This window comes from Thermothielavioides terrestris, chromosome 3, assembly GCF_000226115.1.
Source record: "Thermothielavioides terrestris NRRL 8126 chromosome 3, complete sequence".
Classification (NCBI taxonomy): Eukaryota; Fungi; Ascomycota; class Sordariomycetes; order Sordariales; family Chaetomiaceae; genus Thermothielavioides; species Thermothielavioides terrestris.
Window position 1 is genome coordinate 1,759,572 of NC_016459.1, and position 13,932 is coordinate 1,773,503.

General features: G+C 58.1%; 4 protein-coding genes and 1 non-coding gene across 5 annotated transcripts; 1 reads left to right on the forward strand and 4 right to left on the reverse strand.

Annotated features, from left to right (window-relative positions):
• Positions 1-515: 515 nt before the first annotated feature.
• On the forward strand, positions 516-3,730 carry THITE_53694 (uncharacterized protein; the record flags this gene model as incomplete). The annotated part of the gene is made up of 10 exons (XM_003654131.1): positions 516-842; positions 927-1,215; positions 1,304-1,471; positions 1,796-1,890; positions 2,351-2,432; positions 2,538-2,558; positions 2,640-2,870; positions 2,962-3,129; positions 3,221-3,454; positions 3,561-3,730. 10 exons carry the CDS (start codon positions 516-518, stop codon positions 3,728-3,730), a joined length of 1,785 nt encoding a protein of 594 aa, XP_003654179.1.
• Positions 3,731-3,865: 135 nt separating this feature from the next.
• Positions 3,866-5,975, reverse strand: THITE_2116969 (uncharacterized protein). Its single transcript, XM_003654132.1, has 3 exons — positions 5,664-5,975; positions 4,631-5,504; positions 3,866-4,548 (listed from the first exon to the last, which is right to left on the reverse strand). Exons 2-3 carry the CDS (start codon positions 5,497-5,499, stop codon positions 3,957-3,959), a joined length of 1,461 nt encoding a protein of 486 aa, XP_003654180.1. The 5' UTR covers positions 5,500-5,504; positions 5,664-5,975; the 3' UTR covers positions 3,866-3,956.
• A 1,014-nt stretch (positions 5,976-6,989) lies between these two features.
• THITE_t102 lies at positions 6,990-7,090 on the reverse strand. Its single transcript has one exon. It is a non-coding gene; the product is annotated as a tRNA-Val (tRNA).
• A 2,298-nt stretch (positions 7,091-9,388) lies between these two features.
• THITE_2116972 (uncharacterized protein) lies at positions 9,389-11,712 on the reverse strand. The gene is made up of 4 exons (XM_003654133.1): positions 11,071-11,712; positions 10,200-10,557; positions 9,816-10,120; positions 9,389-9,736 (listed from the first exon to the last, which is right to left on the reverse strand). Exons 1-4 carry the CDS (start codon positions 11,306-11,308, stop codon positions 9,693-9,695), a joined length of 945 nt encoding a protein of 314 aa, XP_003654181.1. The 5' UTR covers positions 11,309-11,712; the 3' UTR covers positions 9,389-9,692.
• Positions 11,713-12,364: 652 nt separating this feature from the next.
• THITE_2049423 (uncharacterized protein) lies at positions 12,365-13,845 on the reverse strand (the record flags this gene model as incomplete). Its single annotated transcript, XM_003654134.1, has 5 exons — positions 12,365-12,693; positions 12,819-13,119; positions 13,180-13,245; positions 13,362-13,552; positions 13,719-13,845. 5 exons carry the CDS (start codon positions 13,843-13,845, stop codon positions 12,365-12,367), a joined length of 1,014 nt encoding a protein of 337 aa, XP_003654182.1.
• Positions 13,846-13,932: the final 87 nt, after the last annotated feature.

Below are 13,932 nucleotides of genomic sequence, written 5' to 3' on the forward strand. Positions count from 1 at the left end.
GACGGGGCTAGCGACGGGGCCAAGCAAGAGAGACGGCTTGACTCTGGAGACAGCCAGGAGAAACGTTGGGAATATCAGCACGGAGAGGGACAGCAAAACATCTGGTGAGCATCTGCCCCTTATCATCTTATAACCCCTGGTTCCGGCCCCATAACCCGGGGCCCCGCATGCTGCCAACACGGGAGTGGTGGGACCGAATCAACATGGGCCAAGGCGGGGGGGCGGAGATGGTGGGAGCGACGCGAATCCTCTCCATCGCCACGGCGAATGCCCGCGGGCAGTGGCCGACAAGATGCCCGCTTCTCGGCACATCTCTGGCGATATTCCCGAGGAGCACAGTCACTCATTTAGACAGGATTGCAGATGGAGGGCCGGCACATACATATTCATGATCAAGAGACTCGGTACTTCCCTTTTCCGCTCTCACAGCACACGCCAACGTCTAAGCCTTCTCCCCCTTTCCGCTACAAAGACCTCTTGGAACCCACGGAACCCCTGCCTGCATGGATCCCATGATGGGCCAGTGGCAGTCATCTCAGCCTTCCCACACCGGGCCCGCGCCCTCGGACACGCATACTCATGAGAAGAAAGACCCGTACCTGGCCAAGCCAAGCGGAAGTTGCTGCCTCAAAGGGACAATCCACGAGGGCGAGCCGAGGGGGACCTGGGAAACCATTGCGGGCGTCGAGACGTACATCTCAACCCCGCCGGAGGGCAAGGCCAACGGCAACGTGCTGCTCTACTTTCCCGATGTGTGGGGCATGTTTACGAACGGGCTCCTGGTCATGGACGCCTTCGCGGATGCTGGGTATACCGTCCTGGGCCTCGACTACTTCCGCGGTGTGCGTGATATGCCCGAAGCACACACCCATTTTGGTGCCCCGTCCCCCATGATGACCAGGTCATTGTTGCTAACTGGCAAGCAGGACCCGGTCTGGAAGCATCGCAAGAACCGACACGACAACAGCAATCCCGATTTTGACTACGAGGCGTGGAAGCGCAAACACACGGCGTTCGCCAACGAGGCTGTGCCCAAATGGGTTTCCTGCGTCGCTTCACGGTACCGACAAGTGAACCCAGAGACCAAGTTCGCCTGCGTCGGGTACTGCTTCGGCGCGCCGTACGTGTGTGACGAGCTCGCCAAGGAGACGGTGGCCGCGGGCGCTTTTGCCCATCCGGCTTTCTTGAAAGAGCACCATTTCCGAAACATCAAGAGTATGGAAATCTTTCTTTCTGTGGCCCCCGTTGTCGTGTAAGGAAACAATTTGAGATGCTTGCTGACACCGGCATTGACGGAGCACAGAGCCGCTCTTTCTTTCCTGCTCCGAGGTCGACCACACGTTCGATGTGCCGTCGAGGAGGCGTGCTCTGGACATCCTGCAGCAGGAAGGGAAAGTTTATCACTACCAGCTATTTTCCGGGGTAGAACACGGGTTTGCTTTGCGGGGCGACCCGAATGACCCTTATCAGCGTATGTGCCAGGCCCCCGACGGTTCTCTTTTGCAAAGGCCAAGTAAGTAACAAATATGCGTGGGTTTAGGTTGGGTCAAAGAGGAGAGTCTTGCCGGGATTGTCCGTTGGTTAGACTACTGGCTCTCTCGGCCTTGATCAGCTCAAACACTGGAAGACACGGTCTGTGTGTATAAATAAAAGAAAAAAAAAAATGTAAATCAGCATTTCGTGCTTCTTCACTTACGTCTCGAAAGTTCGCAAAAGCGCCCAGAGCCTCTTTTCCCGTAGAATTGAGATGAGACAGTCCTGAAGCGGGAACCCAACACTCACCACCACTTGCCAGGTTACAATTTCGTTGGCTGGGGGTCGTCGACGATCCGACCAAGAGCAAGCCCCGTGCTGAAGATCTTCGGTTTGCGTGTCCGGTGGCGGAGGATTGTCCGAGACACCCGGCCTCGTGGGGGGGGGGGGGGGAGGGGGAGTTGCGCCTAGCGTCGAGATCTCCGCAGATCCCTTTGCCAGCTAAACCTCCCAATCGGCTAGATTACACATCACTTCGATGTCGGTTCATAGCGCAGGCCGGGAGTACTAGCCGCGAGGCTGCTCGAGGCGGGGTGGCGCTGGCGTGAGCACACGGGCATGTGAGCAAAAAAGGGGGAAAGGGAGGGTGGCGTTGGTGGAGTCGAGCTGGTGTGCCTTTTGACCGTCGGGCAGTCCCCGCGGAAGCTGGCCGGGATCCGCAGAAGTCATGGACGGCAATAACTGACCTCAGAATATGTCCCAAGTGAGCGAATACTTGATACCAGGAATTTCCAAACCTCATAGACAGACCACATCTCTGGTTAGCATTCCAGGTTTCCTTCCTACACGGCTTGCCAAGTGAGCTTGATCGTCCAAGAGGCTGCTGCCAAATCTACGTGTTTTGCCCATGGCGCCCCCGAGAGCATTTGATTTCGCCGGCGATGTGGCGATTGTCACAGGTATGCCCAGCGCGTCGTTTTCAAGAAAGAAGAAGAAGAAGCAGAAGAAGAAAAGAAAAAGAAAAAGAAAAGATATCCTGCTAACCAGGCACTTGCATCGTACAGGCGCCGGTTCGCGAATGGACGGTACGTCATGACCCCATATCCCACGTCTCAAGTTTGATCGATAATCAATCACCCTTCACTGACAGAACATGCACGGCACAGGCGAGATTGGCAACGGCCGAGCGTCCGCCATCCTGCTCGCGCGGCACGGCGCCAAAGTGGCCCTGCTCGACTACAACGTCGCGTGGGCCAACGAGACCAAGCGCATGATCGACGAGGAGGGCGGCATCTCCGAGGTGATCCAGGCCGACGTGACGGACGAGGAGTCGTGCAAGGCCGCGGTGGCCAAGACGGTCGAGCTCTTTGGAGCAGTGCATATCCTGGTGAACAATGGTACGCGTCCGTTTTCTCGGTTCTTGGTGTTGTTGCTCAGCGATCCCGGCCGCTAACCATGTCATGCCATGTCATGGCATACCCGCTGCAGTGGGAGTCGGTGGCGCCATGGGCGACGCCACCGTGGTTAATCTGGACGCCTGGGACCGGGACTTCCGCATCAACGTGACCAGCATGGTGCTGATGAGCCGGTATGCGATTCCCGAGATGCGGAAGCAGGGGCGGGGCGCCATCGTGAACATGTCGTCTGTCAGCGGCCGTAGGTTGATTTTTTTGATTTTTCATTCATTTTCGTGCCTTCATCAAATGTCAAGTCAATCATCATCATGCTAAGCTTACCATGGAGGCAGTACTCGGCGGCAATCCCAGCCTGCTCTATCCCACGACCAAGGGCGCAATCATCCAGATGACGCGGGCCATGGCCGCGCAGCACGGGCGAGAAAACATCCGCGTCAACTGCGTGTGCCCGGGCATGGTGTACACGCCCATGACGCGCGGCCGCGGCATGACGCCCGAGATGAGGCAGGCCCGCATCAACCAGAACCTGATGAAGCTGGAGGGTACTGGTTGGGATGTTGGCTACGGTACGTTCCTCTCCTTGCTCCGCAAATCTCCCTTTTCGGTGATATGGTGGTGTGTGTGTGGACATGTTTGTGACTGATGATGTTTCTTTTCTTTTCGATCGCATAGCCGTCCTCTTCCTCTCGAGCAAAGAGGCAAGATGGATTACCGGGCTGATCATGCCCGTCGACGGAGGAGTAAGTAACACAACCCGAGAGACTCAAGCAATTACAGTGAGGAGAATGGTTCTGACAGACAGATGCAGACCACAGCCGGGCGAGCCGACAGACCCGCGTTGAAGGAAGACACGTTAGCGGAGCAAACAACGGGTATCAAGAATTGATGCGAACTGCTAGAGCAAGAGGGATGCACAACGGCTCGCCCAGTTATTCTAGAGTGGCTTCATGGGGCCTAGCTATTTCTTTCCCATACATACATGAATGAACGTGAGATTGCCACTGCGCCACGTTCCCACAACTCTCCTGACAGCGCGGAAAAGCAACGCACATATAACCCGTAGCATCTTTAAGCGCCCATTATAGAGGACCCAAAATCGCCCCCCGGGTCCAGCTGCATTTCCGGGAAACAATCCAAGAAGCCAAAGGCGTTGACGCCACCGAGGTACGTTTCCGGGTTGAAGTCCTGCGGTGAGGAGGGTTCGAAATAGGGGAACGCCGGAATGTAGGGATTCAGGTGCGTTCCGCTCGCGTCCGGCGCAGTCTGCGGGCCGCCGCCTAGATGGCAACTCGCGGCAGAGGAGTCTGGCGGAGCATTCGGCTGGTCGGATGACGTGCGGCTGAGGCCCCTGACAATGATGTTTATACTCCTTTCAAGGAGCGGACATCGGCGCGTGCCCGCGTTGAGGGCGCGGAGGAAAGTGCGCAGCACCGGGTGCTCCGTCCCCAGGTTGCTGCGCTTGGCGTCCTCCAGGACGACGGAGGCGCCCGTGTAGATGCAGTATCCCATCAGATATGTGATGTGGTTGAGACCGAAGGTCGACTCGAGCAGCAGCAAGAGTTTCTCGATGTTCTGCGCTGCGGTAATGCACACCTGATAGTACGCTGCCACTGACCAAAATGGGCGGTGGGCGAGGATCACGGTTGTGTAGTACAACAGACTGGGGGGGATGCAGATTAGTAGGTGCAAAAAAAAAAAAAGGACGGCGGACGGGGACAAAGCAAGAGTGGTGGCTTCCTTACTTCTGGGATACAATGTGAGGCGGCGGACTGACGCTGGGGAGGGCGTCCGGATCGTACCGCAGATGGGCCGGCGACGCTGTCCGCCAGTCGTCGAGACGTGTCCTGATATCTCGCAGCGCCGACTCGGTGATGGCCCGACTCCGCCGAGAATACAGCTGCACGATGATGTCGTTGATGATGATGGACAGCTTGCACGAGTTCGAGAAACAGGACACAGCGTGGCTGGTGCTCGGTGGATACGGGGTTTGCGCGAACTTGGCGAGGTTAACGGAGTCGCCGTAATAAGGGGTCCACCTCTCCAGCTCCATGGAATCATCGACTATGACATCTAGGTTAGAGTTTTGCGCAACGAGACAAGTGGGTGGTGTGGAAGAGCGACGGACGTAAGTCGAGACTGCTCTCTTGCGGCAGCTCCGTGACGGCGGGCAGTCTCCCGGTATAGAGGCTTGTCGCTCTGTTATCCCCATAGTGGTCAGCAGGCACATGCCAACACGGCCTCCGTCAAGCATGGCGTACTTATCCCAGAAATAGCAACTCCAAAACAGACGCTTCCGAAGTTCCACGTCGACAGGGCCCAGGCCGTGAATTCCCGCGTCGCTGTGCTGAAGCCCGAGGTCGCTGGCCATGCGAAAGGCAATCCCGCTGTACACCCACGCTTGGGATATGGAGCCGCGGGCGAGTTCATACGCACTAAGCTGCAGAAGCGCTTGGACTGTCGGGATGGAGCTGGGCTGCTGTATAGCGGAACCTAGGAGAGAGCGCACTCGAGCAAGCAGAAACTCGGTGTAGTTGCTATCCTGATACTTGGATGCATGTGCGCATATTACGGTGAGGAGAAGCTCAGAGTAATAGCGACCCCTAGTCGCCATATCGCCTGCTTTTGAATCAGCTGGGAATTGCAGATTAGAGGGAGGCGGAGAAGGGGGGATTATAGCATACGAACGAAGGCTGCGAACGTGTCAGCTGCTTGAAATTCTTGAACGCTCATATCGGCGGCAAAGAGGGCTGAGGCTTACCTGGACGGTATACATACATGAACATTGGGGACACCCAAGTCCAGTGTATATGCAACAGCTTGGCGATGATCTGACGAGGGATACCCGTCTGCAGCGAGGCGTTTCCTAACGCGAACTCCTCCCATATCTTGGCTTCCTCGGCGTAAGTCATGAGCGCGGACCGGACGTCCCTCCGGGACAAGTCTCCGGTTGCTGCCGAGGAGGCTTGGGTGGTGGCGGGAACACGCTTGCGCTTGTGCGGATCATGCACGGCTGACGTCGGGCCGAGATACTGGATTTCTCCATTCTCGTCGACACTCAAGTCCGGGGGCAAGGCCTGGCTCGGGGCCTCCAAATACGCCGTGGGCGTATTCACAGAAGGCCCGACAGACCGAAACGTGGCAGGCTCACGGGCTGGTACCACACTAGCAGGCGGCGCCGTGACTGTGGGTTCCGATGGAGCCGATGGAGTGAAAGGGCTCAAGCTCGGCGGCGCCGCCGTCGGAGCTATCTGCGGTATTGGCGACGACAGAGAGCTGCGCGCATCCACGCGTGGAGAGGCTTCGGCCTGCGCGCGCAGCCTGGCGATGGTCTCCTCGGCTTCCTGCAAGCGCTTCGCCATGGCCATGACCTGCGACAAGGGCGGAACCCTGTCGTAGCGGCATTTGTCATTGTAGACCTCGCACGTCTTGCAGCTCGGCTGGCCACCTCCGCAGCGCACCTGGAGCGAGCACTTGTCAGCCATTCTTCGCTGGCAGTCAGGAGTCACGGCTCCTCGTACCTTTCGCGCGCGGCAGTTGGCACAGGTCAGGCCTCTGTACGCTCGTTTCTCGTTCCTCGACCTGGTGGAAACCTTGCTGGTCGCGCTGCCGGGAGTCTGGGATGGGCTCGTTCCGGCTTGTTCTCGAGCCGAAACGGCGTCTTCCCCGAGTCTGAGCGTTTCCGTCTCCATGCAGAGCAGCGTCCTCCCGTGGTCTCGTCGTACTTGGACGTCTTGCGTGATGATGGCGCGACAAAGCAAGGCATAGAAACTGTATGTACGTATTTCTTTGAGAATCCATGGCACATGTGACATGGCATGCTATGTGTACAGGTTTCCGGGAACAAACCGGCAATGCGGGGGATACGAATTTGCCACCTGGTAACGCTGCTGGAAGAACGGTCACGCGCCTTCCACGTGACCTCTGGGAGGTTGTTGGCACTTTTGCCTGCCATTTTCAGGGGCTTCCACAGTTGTCGGCGTATGCACATGTCCATGTAACTATAGCAGGGATCTACATAAGACATCGTCAATATCCTGCATCTGCAACAGACGGGGTCACTCCTTCGGGGTGGGAACGCAGGAGACCTCAACAAAAGTTAAATGACCGACCCAGGGATCGAACCTGGCACCTTCTCGGTGGAATTGCTCCAGTTGTGTCCAACTCTTGTGAACGAGACGTGATAACCACTACACCAGTCGGCCATGAGCATCTGCTCGAGCCGAAGAATGCGGTTTACGACAACCGGCACGTTGCGGCCGCCTCTAAACTATGGGCTCTTTAACCCCCCAACTACTCCCACTTACCTTCTCCGACTTTCGTTTCTGAGATAGATGGTTCCTTTCTGCTAGCTCCTCTCGAAGGACTGAATGGCATTGTTCTTGTCTTGGTGTCTACGCAGTAGTGTAAGCCCAGTTGCTAGCCCCTGGATGTACAGTACCACTCCGGTCCGATGCATTGCCCCTGCAGTCATCTCGCTTTTGATATCCCCTCCTTGGTTCTAGGCTCTCGAGGCTGGGCCAACCAACGGGAATACGAATACAGCAAAGATTGTTGCCTAGATATGTATAATATTGATTATTTATGCAAGGTCCCTGGTCCCACGTCCAGGGGTAGAACATGGGGGCTCTCCTGTCGATATGCTTGGGTAGGATTGGCCAGAAGGGTGTCACCTCGCTGCTCAAGGCGCTGTTGGATCCAATCCCAGAGAGCAAATTTTTTTGATCACAATCTGATCAACCTATTCGTCCAGTTCAGGAGACGGGAGCCGGACAGCTCGCCTCACTGCCGCCCCGGCGCGGACAGTGCTTGTCCTCCGGGACCGGGTGCCAAGCGACCGGGGGCCGGCGAATATTTAGTTATCTGATCCGCCCTGTGGCGTTCGAGTAGTTAGTGTACACTAGTGTAATCCGTTCAGAGCTATCAGATCCGCACCCCCCAATACGCTGTCTCAACCCCTAAGCCCGTTCTCATTGGCTGTTTTCTTCGGAGGCGTGCCTCGAAACGGCCGATGGCCTGCGAACTGGTTTCCAGGATTCGAGAATGAATCCTGGTCCCTCGTTTGTCTTGGCAATGCCCAAGGGAGCTAGTATAGTGGGTGCGTTCAAGGGAAGGTGGGCGTGTCGGAGCTGTCTGCCGGACGGGACGCCTTCTCTTTTCCTCGGCATGCATGTATGTACACGGCCACCACCGCTGCTCCTGGTGCCGAAGCACGCTGTGATCAACAAGAGTTCAGAAAGTTCCCTGATGCTTTCTTGAATCCTCTTCTTCGCAGTCTATCCCCGGCAGGTTTCCAGAACATAGCCCCATTGGCCAAGACACTGCGGCAACTCGTTGACTCCGCTGCCTCTTCAGAGTCCATTCCCAAGCTTCTGCATCCGTATCAGACAGCCTACCTCGTGCAAAAGGCTAACGCAGACCCCAATTTCTACTAGTCAAGTTCTTGCGACACGGAACTTGGCAACAAGCCTCTGCCTAAGCCCCTGCATAAAGCCGCCGACTCAATTTTCGAGCCGCAAGACCTCAAGTCGAGTGAGCGGCCCAAGGATTCCAACAACATGCCCAAGGCGCAACCCCGCCATGACAGTGAGCTGGAAGACCGACGAGCCCCCTAGCGTCGGCCAGCTCTGGCTCAACGTCTACGCCGTCTTCACCGCGCATTCCAGCGAGGAAGCCTTCCGCCTCGACGCGCAAGCGCAATGGTCTGGCACTGACCGGAGAACGCAACAGCTGAGAACCTTCGGCTTTGCCATTGACCACCCTCCTTCCTCGTCCGCGGACGCCGCCTACCCCTCAGCCGAGCATGTCGTCCTGTGCTGCCGGTACAGCCCGCACCTGCGCGAGGCCTTCAGCGTGGTCGCGCTCGACCACGCCGACGGGCGCCACCTGGACCTGTTCCACGTCTGGCAGAAAGACCTGCGCGTGGCGCAAGGCTGGAATGAGACGGACTCGCGCGAGCAGCAACGCGCCTACCTGCGCTGCGCGCACGAGGATTCGCACCAGATGGTTGTGCTAGCGCGGTTCGATGACACCTTCTTTGCGCACCTTGAGGTGGGTGCACCCGTTCTTTCTTTTCTCCCTCTTCCTCCCCTTTCTCTAGGCCCCTCCTTCAACCCCGCCCCGGCCCCTTGCCCGAACGTCTCCCATCGTCGTCAGGAGGAAATGCTTTCTAAAGAGCGATATTTACACGCGGCGTTCCTCCTGCAGGAGGACGGAGGAGCGGATCGGCGCGTACTACCCGGCGGGCGACGTGCGTTTCCGCGGCCGGCACCGTGGAAGTACCTGGGCGGTGAAACCTGATGCACTACCTGTTCCTGGACGACGGGCGCACCATGAGTGTCGTCGGCGAGTCCAAGTACGCCAACAGCTAGGTGCTCGTAGACGATCTGGTCCGCGGCTTCGACTTTTCGACAAGTCCGTCGACTAGCCGCGCAAGCGGTCCGCCCTCATGCGCTGCTCGCGCGAGCGCTTCTTCCACCAATGCCCGCTCAACGACAATGACAAGGCCGTGGGTGGGACCGGCGTGGGATTGGTGCCGAAGTTGTACGAGATTCAGTAGATCTGTAGAGAGTATCTAGGGGTTCGAGAGGGAGGGAACGGTTTTGTAAAAAAGAAAAGAAAATATCAAGGTTCTATTGCTGGTTGCTAGTAGGTAGAAAAGCGACTCTCCGCGAGTCATCTCGCCAAAGAAGCAAGTACCGGGTAATATCACAGTGAAAGTTCATTCGATTTTTTCAGTCATCTTTACCGAAGCACATCCCACAAACCAGTCCCTGACATAAACACGTTGCAAAAGCATAAGTCCACTTAAACCGCCTTCTTGCCCCCAAGGCCCAGGTGATTCCAACAAACTGCACCATCAGCAAACGAGTCTGTACTTCGCAGACATCTCTGCGATCAGCGGGAAGGGGATAAGAGACGGACACTTACTCGAAAATCCAAGATCGTCCCCAAAGAACAGCTTCATAACCTCTTCGCCCGAGCTGAGGCCGCCCTGGGGCCAGTACGACACGCCCTTCTTGCCGACGGCGAGTCCGATCATAGGCGGGATCTCGTCGAGCTCGAGGAACTTGGGCGGTGCCTTTTCCGCCTCCGTTTTTGCCGTCGCCTGCATCATCAACTGGTGCAGGTTGTGGGCCGCAAAGTAGCCCATGTGCATGGCGGCGCCGCAGCGCTTGATGCCGGACCACTTGACGAGGTCGCCGACGGCGAAGTGGGAGGGGGCGAAGGCCAGGCTGCGATGTGATCAGCACTCACGATGAACAGACGGGAGCTGGAACGAGAGAGAGAATGTGTGTGTATGTGTGTACGTACTTGGCCTCGATCTTGACGTAGCCCTCATCGTCGAGCACGTGGCGCGGCAGGAAGGTCGTCGAGGGTACGCTCCTGGACACAGCCAGCGAGACCTGGTCGGCCAGCATGCTGTGTCCGTTGGTGAAGTGCACGCGCAGACACCTGTTGCCGGCCTCGTCCGTGACCTCTTCGGTGCGGTCGAGGCGGTGGCCCATGAGCACGTCGACGCCAGCGTCGCGAAGCAGCTCCAGGCTACGGTCCTTGACCTCGTCGGGCAGCGGCTCGGACGAGAGCAGCTTGTCGCGCGAGTGCACAAGCGTGACACGCAGCTGTGGCTGCACCAGCTTGAGCTCTGCAGCCATCTCGATGCCCACAGCGCCTGCAGAGACTTCAAGTTAAACCCAAACAGAAAAGCAAAGAAAGAGGAATTGAAAAGAAAGAAAAAAGAAAGAAAGTAAAAGGGGCTATACCACCGCCGACAATGACCACCCCGTGCCTCGCCGCCGTCGTCGCCCGGATATGGTCGCCCGTCTCGAACAGGTACTGCTTCTTGCGCAGCGACTGGGGCACAACCGGCCACGCCCTCCTCAGGCCGGCGGCCGCGACGAAGTAGTCGTACTGCAGCGTCGACGACTGCGCGCCCCCGTGCGCGACGTACGTTGCAGTCTTGCGCTCCACGTCCACCGCCTGCACCGAGCCGTGCAGCACGCGGATGTTGGGCGCCGCCCGCAGCGCGGGGATGTCCTCGTACCGGACCCAGCACTTGTCGGCGTAGGCCTCGGACGCCAGCGCCAGGGGCGAGCCGATGAGGTGGTCTGGCCGCGCGCGATAATCAGAGACAACGAACGGAGAAAGTGTTGAGGTTGGTGGTGAGAGGTGAAGCTGGACTTACAGAAACCATCTCTCTCGTCGACTATCGTGATGTCGACTGAGAACTGCGGCCTCTCGTTCCGCTCGGCCCCGCTATCTTCCTCCTTAGGCTGCGGTGCGCACCGCGGGGGCAGCCCGCTACAGAGATCTTGAAGATTGAGGGCGGCCGAGAGACCAGCGTAGGAGCCACCGACAATGAGCACTTTGAAGGGGTGCGTTGAACCTTCGACGGAGCTCTGAGGCTCGGGAATGGAGCCCATTGCAGATGGCTGTAACGGCTTTTGGACGATGGGTCTTGGGGCTCGAAGGCAAACAGAGGCGACCAAGTGGCAGCGGTGCTACTCTGTTGTGCTTGTGGGTATTGAACTGTGACTAGGCTGGTTCCACGCGAACTGGCCAGGGTGAAGAGGCAGTTGCGGCAGGACCTGGAGGAAGAATGCGGGAGAGTGGCCCGGACGTGCTCGACATCCGCTTTATTCGACAGGACTGCTTCACGGAGCAAGCGGCCGAAGCGACGGCTCCGAAGACAGCACTCCACCTCCTCCCCTCCTCAACCAGCTGGATCTTGGCGCAATCCCCCTCTTGCTATCCCTCCCCCTGAGCTCCATAGACGGGTTCCCTCTCGTGGGTCGCTTACCCTACCTCCACAGTCCACACCACCCGGCACCGGAGACCCCCAATGCCAACTTATCCCTGCTGGCCACGTATCCGAGAGCCAACCGGAGGGACTCGCAGAACCGCTTCCGCTTCTGGGTCTCCACAGTTGTGCAACCCAGCGCTGCAGGCCCATCTTATCAGATCATCAGATCATCAGCGGACAGGGATGTGCTCTTTTGTGCGGGAAGAAGAACCGGCAATTGGCTTGCCGGATGCTGGCCTCTCGGGAGCACATCGGTTTCCCCACTCACCTGTCGTGCTGCGTGCACCCATGAGTGATTTTTCTCCCCTCGGTTGCGTTTCCATGTCCGCTGCGGAGAAGACTGAGCAGTCGTTGATTGCCCCTTGCTTCCACTGCCCTTCCAATCATCCATCGCAAGCTCACTTTTAAACCACACATGGCATTGAGGTCGAGGTAGCGGAACTTCAGAACTTGGTGGTGAAGGTTGAAGCTTTCCAACGTTCTCGAGTAGAATCAACAAGTTGTAAACCGGATTCTCTTCTCTCCAAGCCCCTCCCCCCAATCCTCCCTCACACCCCCACCCTCCAGCCCTGTTCACATACTCCACTGTGAAACCACAAATTCCCGCTCAACGCCCTTCACAAAAGCAAGGACGTATTCCAGACCACCAACATCTTCCCCCACCTTCCTCAAAGCCTTAAAACCCAGGAAACTCCCACGCACCCTCCTCCGCGCCCCGGTAACCGCCGGGCGGCACGCCGCCGTTGGCCAGCCCGCCCAGGAAGCGGGTGTGCAGGGCGTACAGGTCCGGGTCGGCGGCCAGCGCGGCCTCCTGCGCGAGCACGTCCTCGAGGTCCTGGCCGACGTCGAAGTAGCGGCCGCGCAGGGCGCGCTTGGCCACGCCCGCCGCCAGCGCCACGCACACCATGCCGTTGAGGTAGGGCGAGTCGTTGTACACGTCCAGCGTGTTGGCGAAGGAGGCTCGTGCTGGGGGCGGGAGGGCCGAGATCGAGTCCGCGGCGTACTCTGTGTCGGTCGGTTGCACACGTGTGAGCGTTTCTTCTGGCTATCTAGGTGTGTGTAGGCGTGTTTGTTGTTGGTGGTAGGGAAGGTTTGATTAATTTAAGATGAAGGAGGGAGGGAGACGCAACTCTTCAGCGTCATGGCGCTCTTGATGCCGCCCGGGTGCAGCGCGTACAGGTGCACGTCGTCGAGCCCCTCGACGTCCATTTCCTTCTGCACGCACGCGGTCAGGTTGATCAGCGCGGCCTTGCTGGCGCAGTAGCTCGTGCTGTACGGGATGGCCACGGTGCCGGCGCGGGAGGCGATGTTGAGCACGCACCCGCTGCGCTGGCGGCGGAACTCGGGCACCACCAGCCGCATGAGGTAGTACGGCCCATGGAAGTTGACCGCCATGTCGTGGATGAAGTCGCGCGGGTCTTGGGCGTACATCTGACGGTTCGGCCTAGTCAGCGTATTCACCGACATCTCGGAAGATGGGGCGGTACGAACCGGTCCAAGGCCGTTGGCGCCCGCGTTGTTGACCAGGATGTCTACCCTGCCGTGGAGGTCCAGTGTCTACAATGTGAATAAGCCAAGTTGTGGCTAAAGAGCAAGGCACCTCATAACCTCTCCAAGGTGCAGCAGTCACCAAGCGGCCGCTTGATGCTCTTCGAGGCTTGTCGCCCACTCACCTTCCTTACAAGCGCCTCACACCCCTCCAGCTGCGCAACATCACACTGGACAAACTCGACCGCGCCCGCCCCAAAGCGGAGACACCGCTCCGTCAGCGCCGGCGGCGGCACCGTCTTATTGTACGTCAACACCAGCTTTGCGCCGGCCACGGCGAACGACTCGGCGAGTGCCTGGCCTATGGCGCCGGCGGCTCCTACGTTTAGCAGTCAGTACGAGTGTAGTAACCGGAGTCGCATATTTGTGCAAGAAGAGAGGAGAGTGCAGTGTCCCAATGCGAGAGACAGAATAGATGCAGGTCAGTCCGTGAGTGAAGGAAGGAGGGAGGAAAAAAAAAAAAAAAAGGAAAGAATCAGCACTACCCGTGATGATAGCCACCTTGTCCTTCAGCGAGCCCCTGAATTTCGACGGCGAGATGAAAGGGTAGACGTCGCTGCGAAAGCGCGGGACGAATTGGGGCGCGGCTGTCTGCTGCGTGTCCGTCATATTGGTGGTAACTAGGAACCCAGTGACTTGTACCCAATTCCAGTTTTGTACAAGGTTCTTCCGAAGTGGTTTCCGGGTGGACTTGGA